Here is a 26549-nt window from a genome sequence, read left to right as displayed (position 1 = left end):
ATCGTGTATCACTGCCAAGGACGCTCGTTACTCCTTACACTGTACCTTGTAACAACCGGCCTGCTGAGAAACTAATTGTCTGCTGACGCTCCTGCAGCACGCCACATAACTCAGGACTAATAACACCTGTGTTGTCTCCGGTAGTGATATCAGACACACCATATCGTATCACAGTCAGGCCGGTTTCTCGCATTGTATACGATTCAAACAATTACTTGTTTTATTTACACTGTTTTATTTTTATTAAACTTATGAGTAATAATAATAATAATAATAAAATATCTAAGCATGTGTCAATTTATTGGGACAAACGTAACACAAACGCTTAATTAATACGAGATACTTGAAAGACGAACCAAATTTTGTATGAAATTGTTAATTGCGTTATTTAGGGTTATAATGAATTAATTTCTCTCACCAATGTACATCTCCTAATCTATCGGTGTTGCTTTCCTTTAAAAAAGTATAGTTAGCCAGTTAATGTTAAGTACGCCACTGAAACCGTATGAGCATTCGAGGGGCAAATAATAAAATTTCTTATATAATGCTTTGTATTGAGGCAACAGTTCATTGAGCTAATTAGTTCACATTTTACATTAAAATCACACACACACTGTTACAAAGTAAATGTCAAATGAAATAATTTATCAATGTTTAGGCCTAGACTATATTTTATACAAAACATATATGAAAATTACTCAAAATTTTGTTTCAAATTTGTGTATATTTGTATAAGCGTGTTGTATACGAGTATTGGAACTATCTAGAGAAGGGGAAGAGTAAATAATTGTGTTCAGAGCCGGACACGGAATTCAATCATATTATTTTGTTAGTTATTACATTATTATTATTATTATTATATAATTTTCTCTCATAAAACAGCAAGCGCACTAGGGCATCTGTCGCAGCCTTCAGCGCAAAGTTATACAAGGATATGACTGTGTAAACTATAGTTATAAATTAGTTTCTATTAGAAATGAATTGGGTAGTGTTGAAAGACAATCTGGGTTATTAAGGTATTTTTACATCAAGGATAGAAGCTCGACGAGCATCACCAAGCCTGCCGTGGCCGTGTTTTGTGTTGATATTGCCGTTTTGTCACATTTGGTACAAAGGGAAACCAACACAGGCACATCATGATTGAACTCCGTGTCCGGCTCTGAACACAATTAATTATTTACTCTTCCCCTTCTCTAGATAGTTCCAATGCTCGTCGTTGCACCTACTGCGCGTAATGACGTAGATTTAGTAGTATTGTTTAGGTTGTGGTAATTGTGAGAATCTCTGATGGGGCATAATCGGTATCTGTAGCCAGACGCATAATATACGACGTTGTAGTTATTTGTAAAATATTAGTTTTATTAGGATTACGTTTTGTGGTGTCTGTATTGTTTTACTATATTAGTGGTCGTTTCAAAACTGCATTGTAAAGTTTTGTGAACAGGGACTCAACAGCAAAATATGTTCACTAAATTATTACAATCATAAAATAAGTTTGATGGAATATAAAATTATTCCGTTATTAATATTTTACCAGATAAAGTAGCAAAAGTTTTGTTTCCGGTTACTTTTAAGTTTATTGGCAACAAACGGTTGCTTTCTTTAAATATAACATTAACAAATTGTAATGACACTTAAAAACTGATGAAAATATTTTTAATCTTAGAACTTAGCAGCAATAGAGTCACGGCATTCGTGCTAAATTAGATAGTAATGATCTATTTTTAGTAATGATAAGTTTTTAGTAATTGGTGAAGATTCAAGAATTTTGTGTGCCGCACACAAAATTCTTGAATCTTCACCAATTACTAAAAACTTATTTTCAAAACCACCCAGGCTAGTGTTTCGTAGAAATACTAACCTGAAAAATCTTCTGGTACGGCCCAAAATTGCCACCTACTGACATTCAAAATTCAGAAAAGAAGAAAAATTTTAAGTGTCAACCCTGTAAAGACAAACGATGTAATACTTGCAAAATTATAAAATCGTCCAATTTTTTTACCAGTAGTAATACAAAGAAAACTTACCCTATTAGAGGAGAAATTAATTGCAAAAGTAAAAATGTAATTTATCAATTAACATGTAAAAATTGTGCAATGGATTATGTTGGATTGACAACAAATCCATTGCACATAAGAATGAATAATCATCGTTGTTCGTCTAAACAACAGGATGAAAAATTGGTTTCACAACACGCATTAGGCCATCAACAAAATTTTGAACAATGTTATTCACTGAAAGGTATTTGCAAAGTACCCGAAGATGGAAACAAAATTGACTTAGAAAATTTAGAACAGGCACATCAGTTAATATTAAAATCAAAAGTACCCTTTGGTCTGAATAAAAGATGAAATGATAAATTGTTTTTATTATGTATTATTTTTTCTAAATAATTTTTCTAAATTCTTTCTCTGTTCATGATATTATTTATTTCTCTTTGTGTTAATCACATGTTCAAAAATTCCTGTTTATTTATTTATGTTAATTTTTATTTATTTACTTTTGTAAATTTTGTTGCCATGTTGTTATTTTTTAGTATCCCTTTTTGAAAACGGTAAAAGCCGAAATATTAAAGGAACTTTATATCAAGAAGTCTACTATTGATATAATAGAGCAATTCTGCTTTTATACACCCGAAGTGAATATATATATATTGAATTAAGATTTATTTATGAAAACATATACAACTCATTCGTCGAAGTTTTAGTTACACATTTTAAACTTCTCGAAGGAATTTATTGTGTTCAGTTAAAGTTGTAAAAATGGTAAAACTATCCATAGGATAATATAAAAGCGCCCTGTAGATTTGACTTGCTCACAGTATTGCCCTTACATTGATAATTTGTCTCTACAGATATATACACCATCAGATACCATAATGGAAAGGGTGGAGAGGTCGGAGTCACCCCCCCCCCCCCCCCACAAACCCGTAATATCTCGATACGGCCACCTGAACGTAAACCGGGAATGAGCCGGGAATCTCGTTGTAGAACCGGGAAAATCTGAAAATCACTTTCTATCTCGAATAATTGTTATGAAATTAAGAAATAATTTGAACAACTCTTTGAGCCGAGAGTTGGAGTTGCAGACTTTGCATTTGGAAATAGCATTGGAAATTAGTTCATCGAAGTAAACTGTCTTCGACAGAAAAATGGCATAGACTGTGGATTTTTCACTATATACAACATTGACGTTTTATTTGATATAATTGCTGACAAGAATGTTATAATAAATAACGTCAAATTTCTTGAACCTGACAACCCTGTTGAAACAAGATACGTTATTTATTGAATTAAAGCAAAATCATGTTGTGGAATCGATAAGAAAGAAATCTGTCATGGAAGAAAACGTCAAGGACTCTATTGCAACTGAAGAGTTGGAGAAGAAACAACAGTTAGAGGGTGAGATGAAATTTCAATAGTTGCACGTTTGCTCAGAAAATAACCAAAGAAAAACGTAAACGGCGCAAGAAAATTCAAATTTGCAGATTTCGGTAGTTTTTAGTTCTCTATGACTTGTGGATTTATTTTTGGGGTTTCATCACTAAGTCAAACATGGCGAGGGTGTTTGAACTTCAGAGGAAAGCTCTTAGAATTGTTTGGGGACTGGGGCCTAAGGTGCTTGTACAGAGAGCGCTTTCAAACACATGGAGTCTTGACATTCCCATATCTAATAATTTATCACACGTTTAATTTCATCTTTCAACATTTAAAAATATGTAATACTCATCCTCATTACACCAGAAATGAAGATCTTTTAATTCCAGAAAGCGTTTACTTCGCTGCTTCTAGAAAATAACTTTTTTTATCTTGGCCCTATTTTATTTAATAATGCACAACAGAATATTAAAAATTATCAAAGCCCATAGATGTTTAAGAGGAGATTAAGACTCTATCTCTTTTAGAGGTTCTTGTACAGCCTTGATGAAGTGATTCAGAGTTTTCTTTCCGTCCATCGACAAAAAATATGAAATTGATCACTTAAATAATAATTTAGTGTATTGTATTATTTTTTAACAGCCTACGACTTGCACCCAAAAAATATAAATTTTCAATGGTGTCAAAAAATTGTTTGATTTTATTAATCCCGCACATTGTAGTAGTCCACGCCTGTGATCCGCGTACTGTGAATGATCAAAGACGTGCGGGCGATGTCGCAGAAAATTGTTCACAGTGTCGACAGCGTCTGGTTGCTACTGTGAATGTGTGACCATGTAACGATGTGTTCGCGAGTCCCACCAGGGAGGTTCTACCCGTAAGGGCAATGCCATGTTGCATTACGTCACATCGTGGTGTTTCTGAGTACGATATTACATATACATCTAGCGAACAAGCTGTGGCTTGAATCACAGCCTTCGAGCATTTATAAACTTTATAGAAAAACGGTTGATTGTAACGGTATGATTCTAGTCTTGTGTAAAGGGATAATCTAAAGGCAAACGCATAATTGAATGCAAGAGCTAATAATTTATTACGTTAATTATGCTCACATTCTGATGGGTACCTGTTGGAAGTATTAGTCGTGACCGGAGCATACCTATTCCACAGATCTCTAATTAATCACACTTGGTTAACTTCCATCGCAGATAGCTCTCTGATAGATCTTCTCATATCGGCCGGCAAACAGCGGAGCCTATACGCTTAGGCCTACGGTATTTCTACGATACCGTAATTCAAACTTTTCTAAGATTATTGTGGTGAAGGGATATTTCTGTTATATTTAATTCTAAGGACAAATAAATACTATGTAAATTGTGTAAAGAGTATGGATAAAATGACGAGCTCTTGTAAAAATTAAGAAATTTAGGTCATTTATGAGACCATTGTATTTGGTATACATTTATTGCTATAAATGAAGTACACTTATGTATATTTTGATGTGGCGGAGCTGCCGCTGTTTAATCGTCCACTACCAATAGATGATAATATATTATATTATTATAGTTTTATCAACCAAATATACAACAAGCTATTGCTAGGTATGCTTCCAGTTATTTTTATTAGACGTTTCAAATGACGAATACTAATCAACCGCAAAAGAGCAGTCACAAAACATCTAAGATAGTTACAGATTCATACTGAAATTGCGGTCGGATTGCTTTCAATACTAATTTTGTTGTATAATTTAACGAAAGTTATACTCACACATTAATACAATGTTATCACTTAATTCTATAACCTTTTGATTATAATTGTAAAATTAATATTATTTATTTCCTTCATAAATGTATCGTTATAATTTTAAAGTACTTCATGAGCTTTCTCAATTTTATCAACCTATAAATGCAATGCCGGGTCTTATTACAATAATTTCATATATATTGACTATCAACTTTCATGTTAAACGGTAACGTTGCTTGTTATTGGCCTGATGTTAAACCCTAATTGGATAAGAGAGCAAAAATCCAGTACCCTGAACAGTTACACGTTTGGCTTGGCATTGCGAGGGATCAGTTTGTTGGGCACTTTTTTATTGATGGAAACCTTGATAGCGAGGTATAGCAGGGAACGTTACAGAATCAGGTTTATCCAGCTATTCAAGTAACAACCAACAACTGTAATGAAGTTTGGTTCCAGCAGGATGGAACACCTCCACACTATGGCCTGCATGTCCTCGAGTATTTAAACAATATTTTTCCAAATTGTTGGATTGGCAGAAGAGGAAGTATTGAGAGGCCACCATGATCGCCTGATCTATCTCCACTTTAATACTTTGTATGTGGTCACATTAAACACTTAACGTCTATAAAAAATGAAACTCCAGTGCATTAATGACCTTAGGTACAGAATAGTAGTGGATATCAAAAATATACCCGTGTGAATCCATACAGAATGCAGTTTCAAGTTTCTAAAACAGGATTGGACATTGTCAAACTGTCCTGGGACAGCAGTTTGAACATCTGATAAAAAACGCAAGTTAGTAAATTTTAGCCATTTTATTGTTTTAACGCAATTGTAATTACTGGTGCTACTGTAACTTTATGTTTAAAAAATTTTTAACTGCCCTCCAAAAAGCCCATTTTGGGTAATTGGTTTGCTTTTCTTTCATAGAGGGGTGTCCTGTGTTTCATTGTTTATCTTTGTCTATTAAAGGTTGAGTAGGATCCATCCAAGCTTTTAACTTAGTTGATTTCAATGAGCTGCCATTTTGTACTAGGTTGAGATAGAACGCTCTAGTTTCCTTTCCTTCTTCTTTTATCAAGACCTTTCAAACGATATGTCACTTAATGGGTCTTTACATTTAAACGTTTTGACAAACTTCATTATAATGGAGGAATATACCTGAGAGTTACATGTCTTGAACAGCTCACACAAGCCAGGAAAGAGGAGATTCAACCTCCTTGTGAGGACTGTATAAACCAATTACCCACTTAATATTTCTGAAGGTCACCTCCTACTATGCCATTCTAAATTGTGAATGGTTGGTATATCCCACATAGACTCCTCAATGGCTAAGAGATGGATTGTTGTTATGAAAGATAGTCTCATGAATAAGTATTTACCTAATACTCGCCCACGATTATTAATCATCATCTTCTAGGCTACTTTATTGACCACATGAGCCTTATGATTACATAATTACACCAAGCAATCATGATGACCTACCCATGAAATCCAAGACAGCACTCCTAAACAGAGCAATAACTCTCCTTTTCAGTGAGACAAGTTTAAGAGTTCTATCAAGCTATCTTGATCTTTTCCTATTGACGACAGTACATCTCTTCTCAATATCTCATATTAGTTTGCCAGCGAATAAATTTTATTAAGTTGTATTGTAAGCCTGCCCTTGCAGGACTCAATTCTTGTCCTCAGATTATCCTTAGACAGTACCTAATTTGTGATTTTAGGATTTCTCTAGCTACCCAAAAACTTTAAAAAATTCATTTCCCTAATGATAAAGCAAATATGAGCAGGATCAGAGAGTGATACCTAATTTAACATTATATCCTTCAATAATAGGATAAACAACAGTCATGTGTCTGACGATATGTCACTTTATAATGAAGCTCAAATTTTCAGAATTGAGAAATAGTTACAAAATTTTACTTTATTTATCATTTTGTATTTATCAGGTATTCCTATACGAGGTATGTAAAAAGTAACAGGAATTTTAATTTTTTGAAAACAAAATTAATTAATTTGTCTACATTAATATAGTCACCTTCAAAATAGTCCTCATTAGATACTGTGCACTTGTCCCAGCGTTTCTTTCAATCCTTGAAACACTTCTCAAACTCGATCTTTGAGATAGTCTTTAACTCTTTCAACGATGTACTTTTAATGATACGAAGTGAAAAATGACTATTTTGAGGTGGAGTTAGGGCTGTTTTAGCCCTCTCTTCCACTCAACCTCACTTAACTTTTAATGTCGTCTATGCTTGTACAACCATGGTCCTATAAAGTTCTCTTTATTTTTGGAAATAAAAAATCACACAAAGCCATGTCTAGAGAATATGGAGGCTGGCACTTCAATACATTAGTGTTTTTAGCCAAAGATTCCAAACAAGCAATGAAGTGTGAGCAAGTGCATTGTCATGGTGTAAAAGCCATGAATTGTTTCCCACAAATCCGGGTCTTTTATTGAACTGCTTCACGCATAAGGCATTGAACTTACAGGTAGTACTCCTTACTGACCGTTTGACCTTGTGGCAAGAATTTACGATGCACTATGCCATTAAAATCGAAGAACACAGTGAGCATAACTTTCATGTTCGACTGAACTTGTTGACTCTTTTTCAGTCTTGGCGATCAGAATGCATCCACTGGGATGATTGAGCCTTAGTTTCGATGTCATAGCCGTACACCCATGTTTTGTCAAATGTTTTAGTAATTCTGCCTTCTCATTGACTTCATTTAGCAACTTCCATTTGCCACTGTTTTTGTTCAAAATTCATAAATTTTGGAACAAATTATACTGCCACATGTTTTATAACCATAATATTCAAAAGGTTTCATGTCATGAGCCAGTTGATATGCCATTATCATGAGCATAAAGTAATACGTAACAGGGGCTTCTCTGATCGTAATACAATGATTGTTCAAAACCGAAACTGAGCACAGTTGATCCCGAGGCATGCCGATACATGACGCTGTATGCATGCCAAACTACTAGTGTCTATAACAAAACAAAATAATTTATAAACTTTATTGCATCAGTTTCCCACTAGGTCCAGAGCCTCATTAATTAGCTTAGCTTCTGTTTTAAATTCCTACAAGAATGGCACAATATCATCTCTACAGTCTTTTAAGAAAACACCAGTATGTTTAAGTAAACTCAATAGGTCATCTACGAAAAAAGCTCCACACATGAGGAAAGAGGATACTATCATGAAGACAGGCTTTAGTTGTCCTTGCAATCACCGAGTTCCCAAAAAAGGAGATGGTAACCACTACTTCAGTTAACTAAGTCTTAACCCAATGAGATTTGACAATCGATGCCATACCTATGTCAACAATCCTGATGATGTCAAAAGCCATTTTAATGTCCAAGAGGATACCTGAAACACTTTAGATGGCAATGCTTTTACTTTCTCAAGAGTCCCCACCCATAAAAATCTGTCAAACAGTTCATCCAGGGTCTTCAAATGAAAGGAAGAACAGACATATCAATCTTTAACTAGACAACCACTCTAGGTCATCTTCAGGATAAAAGGTTCAAAATGTAACAGTAATTTTTAAGTTTCACAGGTTTGGATAATCTGATTGTCAAGACTTTTTTATGTTGCTACTCATGCTCCTGAAGTATAATATTTCCAGCTGTATTCATTGTTTCCTTTTCATTGAGGCTACTTTTGAATTTTCACTATCCATCATTGAAATTTTACAGTCTTTTGAGATTTCAGACAAAAACTAAAAAGCTGATGTTTAATACATTCGATGAGTTCCTGAAAACAATATCCAAACATATATGTTTATCCCAATGTTAGATAAAAAAAGTATACATTATGGATAATAAAATGTTATATAAAGTACTAAAATGTAAGGAACACAAATTCCAGATTCATGTTTGGGGCAAAAGAAACATACAATAGAATTATTTATAAAAATATAATTATTTTATAAAACTGAATAGTAATTTCATAGAAAAATTAACTGAGGATAGGAGAAAGTTAAACTTTAATGTATTCCAGATTTACAAACAGGCAGTATATTGATGTCACAATTCTATTACAAAATCTAGTATCTTCATTGCAAAATTAGTTCAGTAACCACAATTTTTGATATCCTTCCGTCTACTTGATGTCACAAAGGAGAGCCACTCCACGCAGAATCCAGTGTTCTGGGGTGAACTTGCATGGCAGCCACAACGGCGTGACAAATGTTAGGTCTGTGCGGTTAGGTTTCTTATAGACTGGACACTGTAGACATCACAATACAATACAATTATTATATTTGTGGTAAACACAAGTGATAGATATATTCATATTGCAGTGTATTCACTATTCAAAACTCAACCAAGATCAGTGGATTCATGATTTTATTTATTGCTTAGGTCATCAATTTCTTTGTGTAATAATTGGACACACCATGTAGAAAGCTAAAAAAAATTCACAACTAAGCAGGTAGATTCAATTTAACCCCTTAACTGTCGTGTTTTTAGCTGTAGTGCAATGGCTCTCTGACAAGTTTATTTTACGATCTATTAAAACAAAATTACTTGTACTGTTTGAGGTACCAGTATTTACTAACAATGAACACATGAAATTGTACTTGAAATAGGTAATACATGAATGAGTGGTTATTCTAATTTGGGGTGGAGGAGGAGTAATCTGGTGTTGGCAAGGGGAATGGGGGCAGCAATAACAGATATTTATTTCTCTCACTTTTGTAATCTTATAAAACTTTAAAGAAGAAATTAATTGAAGTTTTAAACCACTAAAAGTATTAATCTTTGACACTATATATACTGTTTAAAGCAATTTCACACTCTTCTTACTAGTTTTTGAGCAAGTAGTAGTCAGCAAAGCAGAGTACCGTGCACAGAGCTACTCTTACCCAACAGTCATTGAACATGTAGCACGTTTTCTACCTCTTTGATTCCCGCCTGGTTGTGTTTTTTCCAAGATGACACTGTCTACAAGATGCTGCTTTCTTTTCTGTTGGCGGTACAAATGAAGGCAAAGAAATGCCTTTGAGAAAGTCAAAGAGGCAATTCTCCAGGTGATGGACGTTGTTGATTCTGGGATCTGAGCTGAGTTTCAAGGTTTCAGTTGGCCAACTACTTCAAGATTTGTTATTACAACTAGTTTCTGCCATACTGAAGCACAGACAAAAATGTAAAACACTAAATTCACGATTGCAAAAAGAAAAACAGCAAACAAAAAGCACAAAGTTGCTTGGTAATAGTTCCTAAATTTGCCAATTAGCACAAAGAAACACCACTAGAGTCAATTCAAATTCACTTCCAGCTGTCAAGCATTATGTAAACAGACAGTTTTTTGCAAATGTTTAAACACAGGTGTGGCAGTTAAGGGATTAAAGTATTTTAGCCATAAATAAAATTTATATTAATACTGCATGAAAAAGATTTGATGGACAGTAAGTAATCTTCCTTACCCAGTAGGGATCACTTCTGGCTGGTTTATACCTACCAGTTGAACCCACCACTGGGCACAGCAAAACCCGATGTGCCACTTCAATCTGGGCCACCTTATGGATGTCCAGTAGCGGCACATCACTAACCGCAAATGTTGAGATTCTGGGGTTCATGGGCAATTCAATAGGTCTAATCTACTGTGGAAGATGACTGTTGGAGTTGGTGGGATTTGTTTCCCTTACCTCAGAGGTTCTTGTTAACCTCAACAAGGGTGTGCCACCCCCTGCCTACTTTGACTGTAGAGGCTCGTTCAGAGCTGGCCTGCCCTTCTTCCAGGATGACTTTGAGATGTAGTGCCCTAATTCTTCCTCATGGATCTCGATAGGAGGCGGCCCCTACTCCATAACCTTACCCATCCTATCACTCCGGAAGCAGCGCAAAGGTTCTTACAGGACTAAGTGCAATCTATAAGCTTCTTGTCCTAAGAGAAAAAAAAAAAGAATCTTCCTACAGATGCCATACCAATGTGACAAATCATCCACATCAATTGCCAACTTTGAAAAAGTAATTAATTTGCCCAGTGTTTAATCTATGTTAAATATATCCCAATTTCATAAAAATGTGTTGAAATTAGTTCAAAACTCCATAATTTTATTTGGGGTAGAGATCCAAATTTTCACACTATATTTCTTCGAATTTTTGTTGGAAATAACAAATGCTGGGTGTATCTATTAACTATGGGTTATACTCTTGCCACTAACATTTTTATACCAAGGTTAGCACTAATGGTTGCATCTTGCCAAGTAACAGCTATATTCTAAGTGACTGACTATCATCCGTCCATCAAGGCTAGTTGGCCCTACCAAAACTTTATGCCATGCTGCCAATCTTTACATTGTCACAATACTATGATAAAAAGGTCAATTTCAGAGTATTTATTTAGCACAACACATAGTAAGTGGAGGTAGAGTGGAATAGGAGTTGTTTTTGTATAATAATAATATTTCAAATAGCCAATAGTTTGTCATTACAACAAAAGTCACAACGCATTACCAACATGCCTGTCTGAATTTTATAGTTCTTGACCATACATGGCTGGTAGACAGCCTTACACGATTTGTGGTGTCAGCTGCTTCTGACCTCATGGCATTAGTTAAATCTCTTACTCAGATAAATTTTGATATAAATCGTCATACAGTTCCTTATGTCACCTAATGTATTAACAAGTTATTCTAACAATAGGAAGAATAATGAACCAACTGCGGTCAGTAACAATTGTCATTGAGGAGTTGTGATCAACCGTATTATTTTTGTCAAATACCTGATAGAGTTTGGGATCCTTAGGAGCTGTGCTGTTAATGGCGTAAAGATGGAAGACTGGCATCAGTACAGAGAGGACCTTTGGAACTGACTCTGTGAGACGGGAATTCTTCCTGTCCCAACCTGCACCATCCAGGTACAATCCATATACATACACTCCCTCCTGCAATCAAAGATCATCCATCACCTATAGCTGTTTTAAGATTTTACCTTAAGTTTAGTAGTTTTACGATTTAGAAATGAATCGTAACTTGATCACTCTTACTACCATGAGTTTTTGAAATAGTTGATCATAAGTGTCAATGCAAAATATAGATTCCCATGCCAATTTATATTCTAGTATTTTAATCTTCGTGATGAAACTCGTCCACTGATGAACATAATCAAAATGTGATTTAGCAGCCACAATTTTAAAGTGGAATTACAATTGATATGTGATCAAACTTCTGTGTCATGATAACTAGACTACTAGTGGTGAGTGAGAGGAAGGTAGGTGACACTACAAATTCAGCAACTGGCAGGATAATAAAAACTAGTGTAGTGACAAATGACGACCCTAAATTGCTTATTGGCTGAGAGGACAGTGCACATGTAATTGAGGCCATAATTCCGATTATGAAGTGCAGATTTTAGAATGTTTGTGAACAAGTTTCTTTGGATTTCAATTGTAACATGATGAGAGAGATCTTTTCAAGATGACCATTTGAAGTACCAAATCTTAACTATCAATATCAATAATAATGAAGGTGCGTAAATTATTGGTTTTAATGCAAAATTATGTTCTCCTATGGCATGTAATGTGTTGATGTACCGAGTTGATATGAGTTGAAAATTACGAAAATTCTGCTCTAAAATTAGTGTTATTGGTTCAGGACCACCACATTACCAGTCCTTTATGTCCTTCGGTATGCCATGTCTCATTAAGCCATAATTAGCGATGTGAGTGAGCCAGTTATTTATCTGTTATTTTTTCATAGTAACATGTTTATTGTACAACTTGAAGAAGATCTATATTAATGTTGTAGATCAATTCTGAGTTAATGGTATTATTTGGAGCTTGTCTACCCAGACATTGCACTGTACCATTTGAAGAAGATCAATATACAAGATTTAAATTCAGAAGACTCTTTCAAATCTGGTTGTCTCTTATCTCTAGCTGTGTATTAAGTTCAAATATAAAATAACATGCAATTGAAGAAATTTAGTAGTCCTATGTTAAAAAATGTATGTATTGTAGGGAAAATTTAATGGTAATAGACTTTAGCATATTTAAAGTAATTCACTTTCATTTTCAGATAACTTTCATTGATAAACCTAACAAAATTTTCAAGTTTTGAACATGTTTCAATTTGATTTTAACCCTTTGGGTGACACAGCGATGAGTATTTGTTGCTGGAAAACCTTGCTAAGAATGCCAATGATCTGTCATCAATACCTAACTGTGCGGAATGTATCAGGCCAAATATTATCGTAGATTAAAAAACAATACGGTAATGTTAAAATGCGTGTATACCTACTTATATTGCTCAGAAGTTCTTCATAATAACATAACCTCTTACTATCAGAAATTGTTGTTATCATAAACATATTCAGCCAATATTATTTCCGTTAATCGAGGTTCCACAGTAATCACTATAGCTTTTCATTGCCTGATATATTTGATGACGACTATGATGAAGACCCTACTTACACGCCAGAACAGGACACACAAGTTAGATTTTTGAATCGTAATTCCCCAATCTTAAGTTGCATTCCATGTGTACTGTATGTACATAATCTCAAAAACTATTAGTTATAAAGGGTGGACCAAAATAACCTGACAGTTTTCAAACTAAAATAATGTTGCAAGAAATAATACTTAAAATTTATTAAATTAGTCAAAGTATTTATATAGTTATGCCATTTTCATTGATGGAATATAACATCATTTAAATTTTTCCTACCAACATCTACTTATGACTGTAGTCTTTTCTGAAAATTTGCCATTACTCTGTGTACCATGGACATTTTTATTGAAGCAACCTCATTTCTTATTCAGTTCTTTAGATCGGCAATGGTGTGAGGTTTCGTAACATAGACTTTGCACTTAAGGTAGCCCCACAATCAGTGAGATCCGGAGACCAGGCAGGCCATGCAACATCACCAAGAAGTGAAATGAGATGTTCTGGTAATGTAAGAGAGTGATTAAGACATCTGGATGTGCGCAGTTGCTCCATCTTGCTGGTATCATAATTTCTATTCCCAACTTTTAATCCAGAAACACAATTTCTTAAATTGTTCACCCACCTTTTAATAGTATTCCTACAAGGAATAGCTCCATGATGGGGAACATACCTTTTTAATAAAATACCATCAAAAATATCTTTCCCCTGAACTCTGTAATACCACTAATTAATGCTTAGCATTTCTCATATATGACTTTCAAGATATAAAATGAAATTAAATAGAAATAATCTTTATTCACGTGTTGCATATTCATATACAAAGAATGGTGTCAATGTTAGATATTCTATATCTAATAAATCAATCTGTCATAAAGTAATATAGATTCTTGATATACCAATGAAAAATTTGTAAATATAAAAAAAGTATAAAAATACCAAATTATATTCAATACTATGAATGAGATAAAAGGATATTAAATTTTAAAAAATTTTACCATTCTGGTTTTTAATACAATTCTTTGCCCTTGGATGGCCAGCACTTGCCAACTGGGAGTTATTTTCAATTCAAATGAAAAATTTCAATTGTCAATCCAAAAATTTTGTATTAATGTGGTTGCTGGAGAAAAGCTCAATAGTGCTGCTGACCATCTGCCCTAAGAGGACATTTTGGTAAGTGGAACTCAGTGAGCTGACAGAAATAGCGATGGCCCGCAGCACTGGCCAACTAACTTATAGAGAACATTTTTTTAAATATTATTACAAGAGCAAAGTGTTAAATGAAAAAAGAATTGATTCAGTTATTCCAATGGTAAAACAGTTTGATGTACGCACAGGAGGGGGTTGCCTGATTTCTTCCTTATTGAACTTGGTGACCTCGTTGTGGAGCGTGACAGAGTCCAGTGGCCATCCCTTGTGTGCTCTGGCCACTTCCTGCCTCATGGCTGTCAGGAAACCTGTCATAAATAATCAACAATAAGTCTGTGTAACAGCCATTCATTGCTTCTTTTCATGAAATCTCATCCAACCATTTCAATCCCAGCTATTTTTTAATGTCCTGACAAAAATCTCACCATTTTTTATAACAGGTTTTTCAAATGTCCCAGCACTATTTTGCCCATTTTGCAAAAGCTTATTAAAATATTTGTTGCAATGTTATTTTTTAACCAATTTCTATCATTCTTTTATTTGGCATTAAATAAATATATTACATCACAACAAAGTATGTATGTATAAATGCAATAAAGTTTTTATAAAAAAATTACTTACCTAATTTTAATGAAAATTATTTGACTTTTTTAGACTTTTAAAAAGATGTAAAATTAACAGAAATCACAAATCTAACCATAGTTCACAAATTTGCGTTTTATAGTAAACAACTTCATAAATGTTCATCACTTTATTACTCGAAATAATAAAAATAATAGATTTTTTTCAATCATTGAATTTAAAAAATCCACTCTGTCTCCATAGCGTTAAAAACAGTTAAAACATAATAAATTTTATAAAGAATCACTTTTTAAAGAAAAAAAAATGGCTGCAGCAAGATTATTTACAAGTAAATGTTTGAGAAACAACAATTCATTTTGAGAAAAATACTAAGACATAAAAAAGTATTTACAAAATACAGTTTGTTCAGCATTTGTGTAAAGGTTAGCATGTCCGGTGCAAGCCTCTTTTCGATATAGTACATACAAAGGTGGACTTTCTCCCTTTGCCCTCTTACTAGTAATAGCTACACCACATTCACTGCAGCATTCTTCTCTTTTATTAGGTAATTTTTCAAAACATTTATGTACACACCTGGTAGTATCACCACCTTGTCGTACATGGTACATGCTCCGAGTCACTTTTATATTAATTTTGTGTATTATTTAGCCTTTTCCCTTTTGTACTTAACTATTCATTCCTGAGATGCTATACCTAAGATAACAGTAAACTGTAGCCTTAATACAAACTTTTTTGAATTTTGCTTGTAAATACTATATGCATTTAAAACAATTTGCCCAACTAAGTTAAAAACAACTTTAACACAATATTTTACAGATTTGCCCATACACATAATTTTGAGCCCTGATCACATGTTTTAGTGGCAATATAAACCTTATTACCCCTCTTTTTAGATGTTGGCTCATTCAAAGCCTTTAAATTAGTTGACAACAACAGCAATTGGTTGCCTATTACTTTTTCTTTGTCCTTAGCCTAGCAACAGAATAAGTTATTCTATTTGTATTTTTGTTCCCTACAGTGTAGATTTTCATCATGTTGAGAGGAATGTCTTGTTCTTTGTAGAGTTCCTGTAAAAAATTGGTGTTTTGTGTACAAGCCTTTTTAAAATTATCTACAAAAACCCTTATCTACAAACAAATATACCCTTTTTTCAAATAAGATCCTTGTTCTAAAAGTGTACAAACTGCATAGCCTAGTCTTTTTGAGTGGTCCTTTAACATTCATGACCCTTAGCACCTTAATGTACAAAAACGTTGAGGCCAGTAGTGGGTGATGGCATCATATAATACCCAAAGCTTGAATCTGAATGTGTGGTGTTTTTTGGCATATACTGTATTAAAGAGTTATGACAATTTTTGACTTGGCTTGTAGTGATGTCTAGAAATATTATTTATGTGAATGATTAAAACGTTAAAATTAAGCAAATGAGTTGTAAATATGGATTTTTTGAGTTTTGGGAAGTTATTTATATTAACTAAATGGAAGAAAGATAATATGTCCTGAAATCTATTTCTATTAAACATTCTACTGTATCAGGAACAATGATGTGAATTTTTTTAAATCTCATTTAAGCCTCAGCGTCAGCTATGCAGGCTTCGAAGTGCACTGGTTTTTATTGTTAAAGTATATGATTGGACCTCCCCGGGATTTGAATCCGTGATCTCTTGGTTAGAGAGCCGAGACAATAACCATTAGTCTATGGAGGAGGACAATGATGTGAATTAGTTTTCCACCAACAACTTACAACAATCAGAGTATACATCCAAACAACAGCACAACAACCATTTGACAACAAACCTGCGTAGTTGCCACCTACAGCTGACTAGCATAGAGGCACTAAGCAACATTAGTACTACATACATTCTATATTGCCAGTATCTACTAGTACTGTACTAGGAAAGTATCTTTATTTATCTGGTGATGATGAAAGTATAATATCACTATAGTATAGTGTCACTACAGCACATTGATGCTATAGTATAGTATTACTAAACAATTGCTATTAGCTTATGGCACTATTCAAATACCTTGTGGATTAAAGAAGCCAGTCATCCAGAACTGTGGTGGCCGTTTGACGAATATCCAGCATGAGAACTGCGTATTGCGTTCTTGCAGCTCAGTGAACCAGAAGCCGAGGGATGAAGATGCCCATGAGCCTCTCTTCCAGGTCTCTGGCACTCTGGCGTCATACATGTTGTCTAGGGCATCTCTTAGGGCCTTATACAGATAAATATTATCAAAACTTAAAGTTTCAAGCACGAGCATTAAAAAGTCACATATTACCTCTAGAAACCACTCAAACAAGCAAGGGTACTAAGAATTAGTATTGAAAAGATTATTTTGTATAACATCTAGTGCTAAATTTGAAAAAAGTTTTGAATTAATTACATCACCAGATGGGCGTCATTTGTCACAGGTCAATAGTACATACATTTTGAAGTTGAATATGTCAGCCCTAAGTTGATCCCAGCATTTGTAGATGACATATTTTTTTATTTTTAGCTAAACTTTCTATACAATATTAGAAGATTAGTAGTTTTATAGTACTTAGTAAATATATATTAATATCACCATATCTAAAAAGACTAACATTTATTTATTTAAAAATTGATTACTAGTTAAAGAAAAGATTAAAATTATAAATTTAAAAAGGTTAAAAATGTTTATACGTTTCAGCCCCATTTTATGAGATATGAGTATCAAACATTCCTTAAAACTACGAAAACAATGAGCAAAAATAAATCTGAGTTTCTTTTTAAAACTTGTTAAACTTAAATAAACATCAATAGACAGTTTTACATAATGTTGCTGTTGAGTGTCTGCTTATTCCAAACTCATTCTTTGTTTTAACTGAAGAAAAAAGGATTGTTAGTGATATTAGAAATAACAGTTTTAAGAATTATTTATATGAATTGTCGAAAGGTATTGCCAACATTAATAGTTATTACAAAATAAGTTAAAATGAAATTGTAATAATTTATCTAAATCCTGAAAAAGCACTAAAAACTCAAACATGAACATTTTGATTACTATGTTCGTATAAAGAAAGTATAATTAATGATTGTACCTCATTCATAATAATTGTTCCCTCAATCGCTAGAAGGAGATCTTTCAGTGTAGTTCTCACCGTTTTGATAACTCTCTGCATCCTGTCGATTTCTTGTCTCAGAAAAATGTTCATAGAATTCAGAGGATCCATTTTCCTCAATCTGAAATGTTTATTTACATTTGTTAACAAACTAGTAACTAATGAATCAAATTTAGACAAATTTATATACTTTGTTTGAATAACATTTTTAAACTAAATATAAAAAGTGTATGAAATCATACTAGAGTAATATTGCTATGGCTATATATCTGTAAATCATTGTTTAAACTGCTCTGTTACAATATTAACACTTTCGGAACTGCATAATCACAATTAACTGCTCAAAAACAAACATAATCTATTGTATAATTCAAATTAACAATAGCACTCAAATGCTGCAGATAAAATGATGATGTTGTAATCTCTGGAAATCTTTACTTTCTTATATAATTAAGTTATGTTTTTCTTATATAAATTTAAAGATAAATGTACTGATACATAACTTAATTCATTCTAACTAAACCTTGTTTATTTAATTTTTAAAACTCGTAAAAATATTTTTAAAATATTAAAAATATTATAAATCCTACATGTTACCAAAAAACATATTACTATATTCGGTCAATATTTTATTTTATATAGTAATTCATTTTTTATTCATATACTAAATCCGATAGCTTGTTTAGCATTGTATTTAGCATTTGATTAAGATAAATATCAGACCCTAATATAGTTGTTTTTACCATATTTCTAACTTCATGTACACTATTAAACTTACTCATCAATAACAAAATATATGGAAAAAATTATCAATTAATTGTATGATTTTTATTCGTTATATATTTCAAACAAAATTTTGTTTACCATTTTAAATATTTTTATTTTCTGCAGTAATTGTTTTATTATTTATCTTCAAAACATTTGATTAACCATTAAACCAAATATGTACCAATGTTGAGCTTTTTCTGTAGAAATATAATAGGCCTTGATTGATAGGTATCCAGATTGATAGGTTTAGATTCAACCAAATAGTTTGAAAATGTGATTAGATATTAGATCCAAGTTTAATCTCCAAATGTATTTAAAACATGTAACTTGTAATCAAAGTTTCATCTGATTTTTAAGAAGATATAGCTAAATCAAAGAAGCCATGGCCATCACATGAACCCCTTGTGATCAGCAGCAAGGTAAGCACATCATGAAAGACAACTGACAATCAAAGAGTGCCAAATCAGTTCAATAACTAATGCAATTAGTGTTTGGTAGTATAACGGTCTACATTCTTAAATCCCTGGTATTTATGTTTTATAACGGTAAAGACACATAAAAATTAACACCAATGTGACAATACCTCTCCTTGACCTCAAATGGATCATAGTCCTTGGGCAGTTTACTCAGCATCTCTGTGGCCTGTCGAGCCACCACGCTCTCGCGAGACTCTCCCCCTTCCTCTCCACTAGACTCTTTAGGTTGGATCATGATTATGGTGTCCAACAGCTCGTTAGTAGTATTACTCTGGTATCTATATACACAATATAACATTGCATATTCAGCTGCAAAAACATTTATCTTTGGTACAGTTATTTAATTTAAAATTTGAAAGGATTGACTTGATCACAATATTTAATTGAATTTAACTAGGTATTTAATTTTGAAGTATTGTAGTAGCAGAAAATCTCACAGGTTTACAACAGTTAAATTTACACTAAACCAACAAAACTATTATATTACAACACATATAATAGCAAAATCCAAATAATAAAATTCCTTCTATCTTATTCTATCCAATTTTATCTCTCTTATCCAAGCAAGTTTTCAAAAATTGCTCTATAATTATTTCTAACGTTTTAACAATTTAATTTTTATCATTTATTTATTATAAAGCAAATAAATTGTGTGAATAAAGGGCTAGAGGCTGAGACATAGATTAGCCTTCCCTTAACTCAAATCTGAGAGAGAATATTGTTAGAAAAAATGAGCTGCATTCTTGTTCCAAGGACAAATTGGTATAGAGCTACAATCACAATGCCAGTTAGTACAGCTTCTTCTCCAAACGAAAACTTCCTGTATTGGAACGGTAGGCAAAATGAGTACTGCATATATATATATTGCATTACCTTAAACTGCAGGCACTATAGTAGAGTAATTAGATTTTGATAAATAGAAAATGTTCAGATTAACCCATTGAGGTAGTAGTTAAAGTCTAAGCAGACATAGTGCAGAATTTAATTTTGAAGAAAATGTAAAACTTTGGTTATACGTGGTGCAGAATTTAATTTTGAAAAAAATGTAAAATTTTGGTTATACTGTGCTAACTCTTTTTATGGTTTATGATAGATCAATGAAATTTTAAACATAAATGTTGTTTAATAAAATATTGTTATATAAAATTTTAATTACATAAAACATCTTATTTAGGATGGTTTTATGTACATTAAGTATGTCTTATAAACAAACCAAAATCAAAAAGAAACTTTTTTGAATAAATGATTTTTAAATATGTATTTTTTTTAATAGTTGCTAATATTTTTTAAACATTAAAAATAATTAATTACATATTATCTAAAAATTCTTAGAACTTAGAACAACGATAAAAACTGTAAATACACACCACTGTTTTTTCAATTAGTCCATGCAAAAGTCAGTGACTATTTCGTTCTAAAGCAAGATTCATAGATCGCAAAATTGTTTTTTAAAAAGACAAAATTTTTTCATCCTACTCACATAGTAGTATTTAGATGGTTCTATCTAGTGATTTATAAATATATAAATAGCCTTGTAATAATTTTGAACACTGAGTACAGTACTTGTAATTGGCATCATCCATTGTATAAATTCACAACCACACTTTTTTTGCACAGTAAAATTTTATAATGTTATCCACATAAAATCTAAATATAAAAAGACAAATTTAACTCACGTAATATCGGCATTAGCATGAAGTCCATAAGCCTGTGGAGGATCTGTCGGGGCCATATTTTCAATATGTTCCAAATACTCATTGAGGTTTCTAAAACTCATTATCCTATAACCAGTATAAAAGCGGAACTCTTCTTCAAACATGTCTTCGGAGAACCAAACTTTGGCAAAAGTAGTGAGAAGCCTTTTGTCATAATCATCTGTGACTCTACCTCCATACTGTACCTCACCCAACATGTATCTGCAATCAACAAAAATTAAGCTGCAAGGACACTTTTCAAAGCCTTGGAATTCTAACTGCAGTCTCATTATACATCTTGGAGACAATATTGATTTCGCTCTAAGATCTTCCTTTTCAAGACACAACAGTATCCACAGCTACAACACAAGGCACAACATCAACTATAATCTTCCTACCCACAGAACTTCCATCTTCTCAATAAAGCCCTCATATGCTGGAGCGAAGCTATTTAATATGCTTCCACAGTCAATAAAGGAAAGTCCACCCTCCGCATTGAAGAAGAAGCTCCGGCAGTGGCTTGCAGATACTCCATTGTACAGTCTGGACGAATTCACTACTCGTGCAAGACCTCATCTCGACAACGCCACTCCATATTAAGTTGCATACAAATGAATTGTAATTATCAATTGTTTGACACCATTCTGTGCTTGAGCAAGGGCGTATATAAGGGGGGGCTCAGGGGGCTCGAGCCCCCCCCGAAATTTGAAACACAAAAAAACTATTTATAACTTATATACGATAATTATTTTATTTTCAATAAGCTGTGCTTTCTATACTTTCGACTACATTAGTATTATAGTTTATAGTGGAATTTTAAGAATACATTATGATACCTAACAATATTCAATATTTATTTTTTTCAGAGGTTGAAATTACTAATATTTTGTAAGCATGCAAATAAGCGTTGCAACTGTAAAGAGTGCGAGGTAGCCTGACGCTCCTGACTGTCGCGTCGGCCGCTCGTGTAGTGCCAGCGCCAGGCATGCGTATATGACGATGACGTGTCGCCGCGGCCCCGCTGCCTAGCAAACCCTCCTCCTCCTACAACCCCCCCACCCACTCCCACCACACTGACCTCATTCCGCACTACCACGCCATTGTCTGCTGTTGTCTAGTGCGTATCACCCGTGGTGACATTTTAAGTGCTGTATGCATAATGTGCTGTGATTGTAGTGACTGTTATCAAGTGATATGTTTTGTTGTCGCGTTATTTAAACATGATCTGATTACTTTATAGTTGACAGTTTACGTGTGAAGTACATAGGCTACATTAAACATTTAAAATGAAGAGACAGAGTTCGATTCAAGCTTTTTTCGTGAAGAAAAAACGTGTTTCATCTGAGATCGACGAGCAGACATCGTTTGAAATAACACCGAGTCCCTCCACTTGTGCTACATCAACTGGCAGCGTTGTTGAGATCAAGGATCACACAGGTGAAATTGAACATAACCTTAACGAGAGTAATTACACTTTGTTAGTTCACAATATCAATGATATTGGTCATTAATGCTCCTCAACTTCCTTTTCACTTCAAAATGAAGAGAAAATTTCAATTATTGAGAACTGTTGGAAGCCTCAACGTAGTTACGAATTTCCTAAAGTTGAAAATAACAGAAGTTTTCAATATAAGTGGTTGGAAGACTTCAAATGGTTAGCTTATTCGGAAGCAAAGGAAGGGGCCCTGTGTAAATATTGTGTTTTTTTTTTCTCACACAACACAGGTGGGAAAGGAAAACCATCAGAGTTTAGGAGTATTAGTATCAAAAACCACTTACTACAAAGCTTAAGAAAGCTAGGGAGGTTTTCATGCAACATGAAAATAAAAACAATATCATAAAACTGCAATGTTAATGGCTGAAAGGACGTAAAATCCTTAGTACATGGAAAAACAGAAAGTGTGATAAAACAGTATCAACATGCAGAGAAAAATGAATGTTCAGGAAAACAAAAAATAGAATTATACCGATAATCCAGACAATTAGATTTTGTGGAAGGCAACAAATTGCTCTTAGAGGCATCGTGATGGTGGAAGAGTGGATCTTGACGAGCCTATACAAAATGATGGTAATTTTCGCTCTTTATTAAGGTACAGGGCTAATTACGGGGACAATAATCTTAAAACACAGCTAGAAAACTGGTGGTGGCAAAACTATGTATACTAGTTCTGTTATCCAAAATGAAATTATAATAGGTATTTTTGGTTCCCAAATACAGTCAAAAATTGTATCCAACGTGAGAAAATCTGTATTTTATTCAGTATTAGCAGATGAGACAACAGACATTAGCCAAATTGAACAATTTTCCCTCTGTGTCCCGATATGTTGACGAGGAATTGTTTAAAATTAGGGAAGATTTTCTTGGCTTTTGTACCCGTGTATGATGTAACAGGTCAAGGTTTAGCCAATACATTAATGTCAAGTCTAACCAGTCTTGGACTTGATTTAAACAATTTACGTGGTCAAGGATATGATGGGGCTTCTGTCATGAGTGGCCAGTTCAGAGGGGAACAAGCATACATAAGTGAAAAAGTACCCTCAGCCATATACACAACATTGTTCCTCTCACTCTCTTAACTTATGTCTATCTGATGCATCAAAAATCCTATGATAAGGAATTGTATGGGTGTCATCAGTGAGGTGTGTAGTTTCTTTCACAAGTCAGCTAAGAGAACTGCGATACTTAAGTCAAGTATTTCTGAATGCTGCCCTGAGATGAAAAGAAAAAAACTTATATGTCTGTGTGAGACTCGCTGGGTGCAACGCCACGATTCAGTTATAATGTTTAAAGAAGCTTTGGAGCCTATAATTACCGCTCTATCAACTATTGAAGAAGAATCGACTGCAGAAGCTTCTGTAAAAGCACACACACTAATTGCCTCCGTGACCAGTTTTCAGTTTGTTGCATGTCTTTTTATTTTGAACAACTTGCTTTCTTTGACTATCCGCCTTTCAGAGATGCTCCAAAAGAAAGATATAGATCTTGCTCAAGCCAACAAAACAGATTTCCAATGTATTGGAACTAGTAAAGGAAAGGCGAAGCAAAGCAGAAGAGACATTCCAGGCTTTGTTCAGTGAGCTAAAAGTAAGCACTGACAAATTAGGTATCAAAGAGGAAACCCCCCCGTACATGTCGCAAGCAAACTAATCGCTGCAATACTCCTTATACAAACGTGGAAGAATACTACCGGCGTGTAGTGTATATACCATACCTTGACGATTTTCCTGCTGTTCACTTCAGGAGCGTTTTAAAAACCACAGGGAAGTAATCGACTCACTACAGAATGTTCTTCCTGAGCACTGCATTAAAACGGAATTTTCATCCCTGGAACCTGCCCTGACGTTTTATGAAAAAGATCTATCTTTCAGAGATGAGGTACGAAGTGAATTTCTACTGTGGAAACAAAAGTGGAATCGTGAAGAAAAAGAAAGTTTGCCAAAAACTGCAATTTCTGCTCTTGAAAAATGTGATAAAGACTATTTCCCAAACATGTTTAATATTTTGAAATTGTTAGCGGTTTTACCCGTTTCAGTGGCTTCTGCAGAAAGGAGCTTTTCATCTCTCCGAAGACTTAAAACGTATCTGAGAAACACAACTTCGGAAAACAGGTTGAATGGTCTTGCACTTTTATCTATTCATAGAGACATTACCATAACTGATGAGGAAGTTTTAAAACAATTTTCACTGAAGTCTAGAAATTTGGATTTTGTTTTGTAAAATGACAATAAAACAGTGTTTCATGAATACTTTTAGCTATATTTCATTTTCTTCCCTTGTAACAGTTCATAAAGTAGGCCTACAATAACTGGTTATTGTAGCTTGGAAGGCTGTTTGAGATTTTAGTTTTTTAACGATATAAATATTTGAATTGTGTGCATACTGAAATTACTATTTCTGATTTCATTAAGGTAAAATTAAAAAAAAACTAAAATAACAATTCAATTGCTAAAATAAATATAGTATATAGTCAACATTTATTAGTTTCAAACTTATAATATTGTGGTGTGTTTGTGTTTTTAGATACGTAGGACAATATATTTCTTTGTATAACAACTATTTTAAACCAAAGATTTTAAAAATAGGACTTTATAGCCTCTATTATTTTCTATTTTAACAACTGAAAACTACCAAACTAGCAGACACTTAAGTTTTTGAATTTTAAATTTTATACAAAAATAATATACAAAGGATACAGGTCCTTCTATATAAACATAATAACGCTAAAATGGAAAAGTGAAACCTGCTCGAAAAGAAGGAAACTCGCCATGAAAAACTTAAAAATCTCTCCGAAAGAGTGATTTTCATTCTTTCCATTTTAGCGTTTATACATGCCAAAAACTTAAACCTGTGTTTTTAAGACTTAAATTGGCAAAATTTTCCCCTCCCAGACCCCCCGGTATTTCAGCCCCCCCCAAAATATTTTTCTATATACGCCACTGTGCTTGAGGCTCATGAATAAAGTGATCTGTATCTGAATCTGTAAGATCTAATCAACCTTTGTTGGCCCACATTATTAAAGACCCCGACAAATTCTTCTTAAAACCGTGTTGCCTGTCTGTCTTTTCAAGTGATAACATTTGATAGAAAGGTCCTGAAAACTTGAAACTTAATACTTATAACCTTCAATACATATTCTTGGTTCAAAGAAGAACTATTGATTGTACAGTAAAATATCAAAATTAAAGGTAAAAATAAATCTTTAAAGTTTTTATATTGGTATTATAAGCAATCATGATTGCATCAAGAATTTGCAGAATAAACTAATTATTTAACAAACTGGAAATAACACATTTTTCAGTAAGTTACACATATGATGAAGTTATTTTTGATAAGACTTACATTATTTTATGTCTGGTCCTTTGATATTATGTTATATTGGTTTATTCTTTTGGTATTTGATGAACACCTTAAGATTAAAAAACAAGTTTATGGTTGTGCTAACAGAGAGTCAGACATGCATAAACATTGTGCTAATATCTTCTTAATAATAATTAAAATACAAAAATAATTTATTAAAAAATATTCTATATTAAGAGATATGTTATAAAATATCTTAAAGGAATAAAAGGAAATTTCATAAAATGAAAACATTGATCATAAAAATAGTGTATTTTGCAAGTGTAATACAACAACATATACACAATATAATATAATACTTCCTACACTCTGAGTATACAAAGTGACAAAGGATATAATGTAAATATACTACATTCTCACAGATATAGCTATGGACATTCCCAGCAATTCCTCATTTGTGTAAACTAATGCATAACT

General features: G+C 33.3%; 1 protein-coding gene across 1 annotated transcript in view; it reads right to left on the bottom strand.

Annotated features, from left to right (window-relative positions):
• Positions 1-9032: 9032 nt before the first annotated feature.
• LOC124355822 (dynein axonemal heavy chain 8) overlaps positions 9033-26549 on the bottom strand; it is a 154570-nt gene continuing 137053 nt past the window's right edge. Inside the window, exons 67-73 of the mRNA XM_046806976.1 lie at positions 21257-21496; positions 19688-19858; positions 18316-18457; positions 17276-17465; positions 14853-14974; positions 11858-12019; positions 9033-9358 (exon numbers count right to left, since the gene is read on the bottom strand). Coding sequence (XP_046662932.1) covers positions 9233-9358; positions 11858-12019; positions 14853-14974; positions 17276-17465; positions 18316-18457; positions 19688-19858; positions 21257-21496 — 1153 coding nt within the window. The 3' untranslated portion in view covers positions 9033-9232. The remainder of the gene's footprint in view (positions 9359-11857; positions 12020-14852; positions 14975-17275; positions 17466-18315; positions 18458-19687; positions 19859-21256; positions 21497-26549) is intronic.

Source organism: Homalodisca vitripennis, chromosome 2 (assembly GCF_021130785.1).
Source record: "Homalodisca vitripennis isolate AUS2020 chromosome 2, UT_GWSS_2.1, whole genome shotgun sequence".
NCBI classification, from domain to species: Eukaryota; Metazoa; Arthropoda; class Insecta; order Hemiptera; family Cicadellidae; genus Homalodisca; species Homalodisca vitripennis.
The sequence above is the reverse complement of the archived record's forward strand: the minus strand, read 5'-3'. Positions and strand labels throughout refer to the sequence as shown.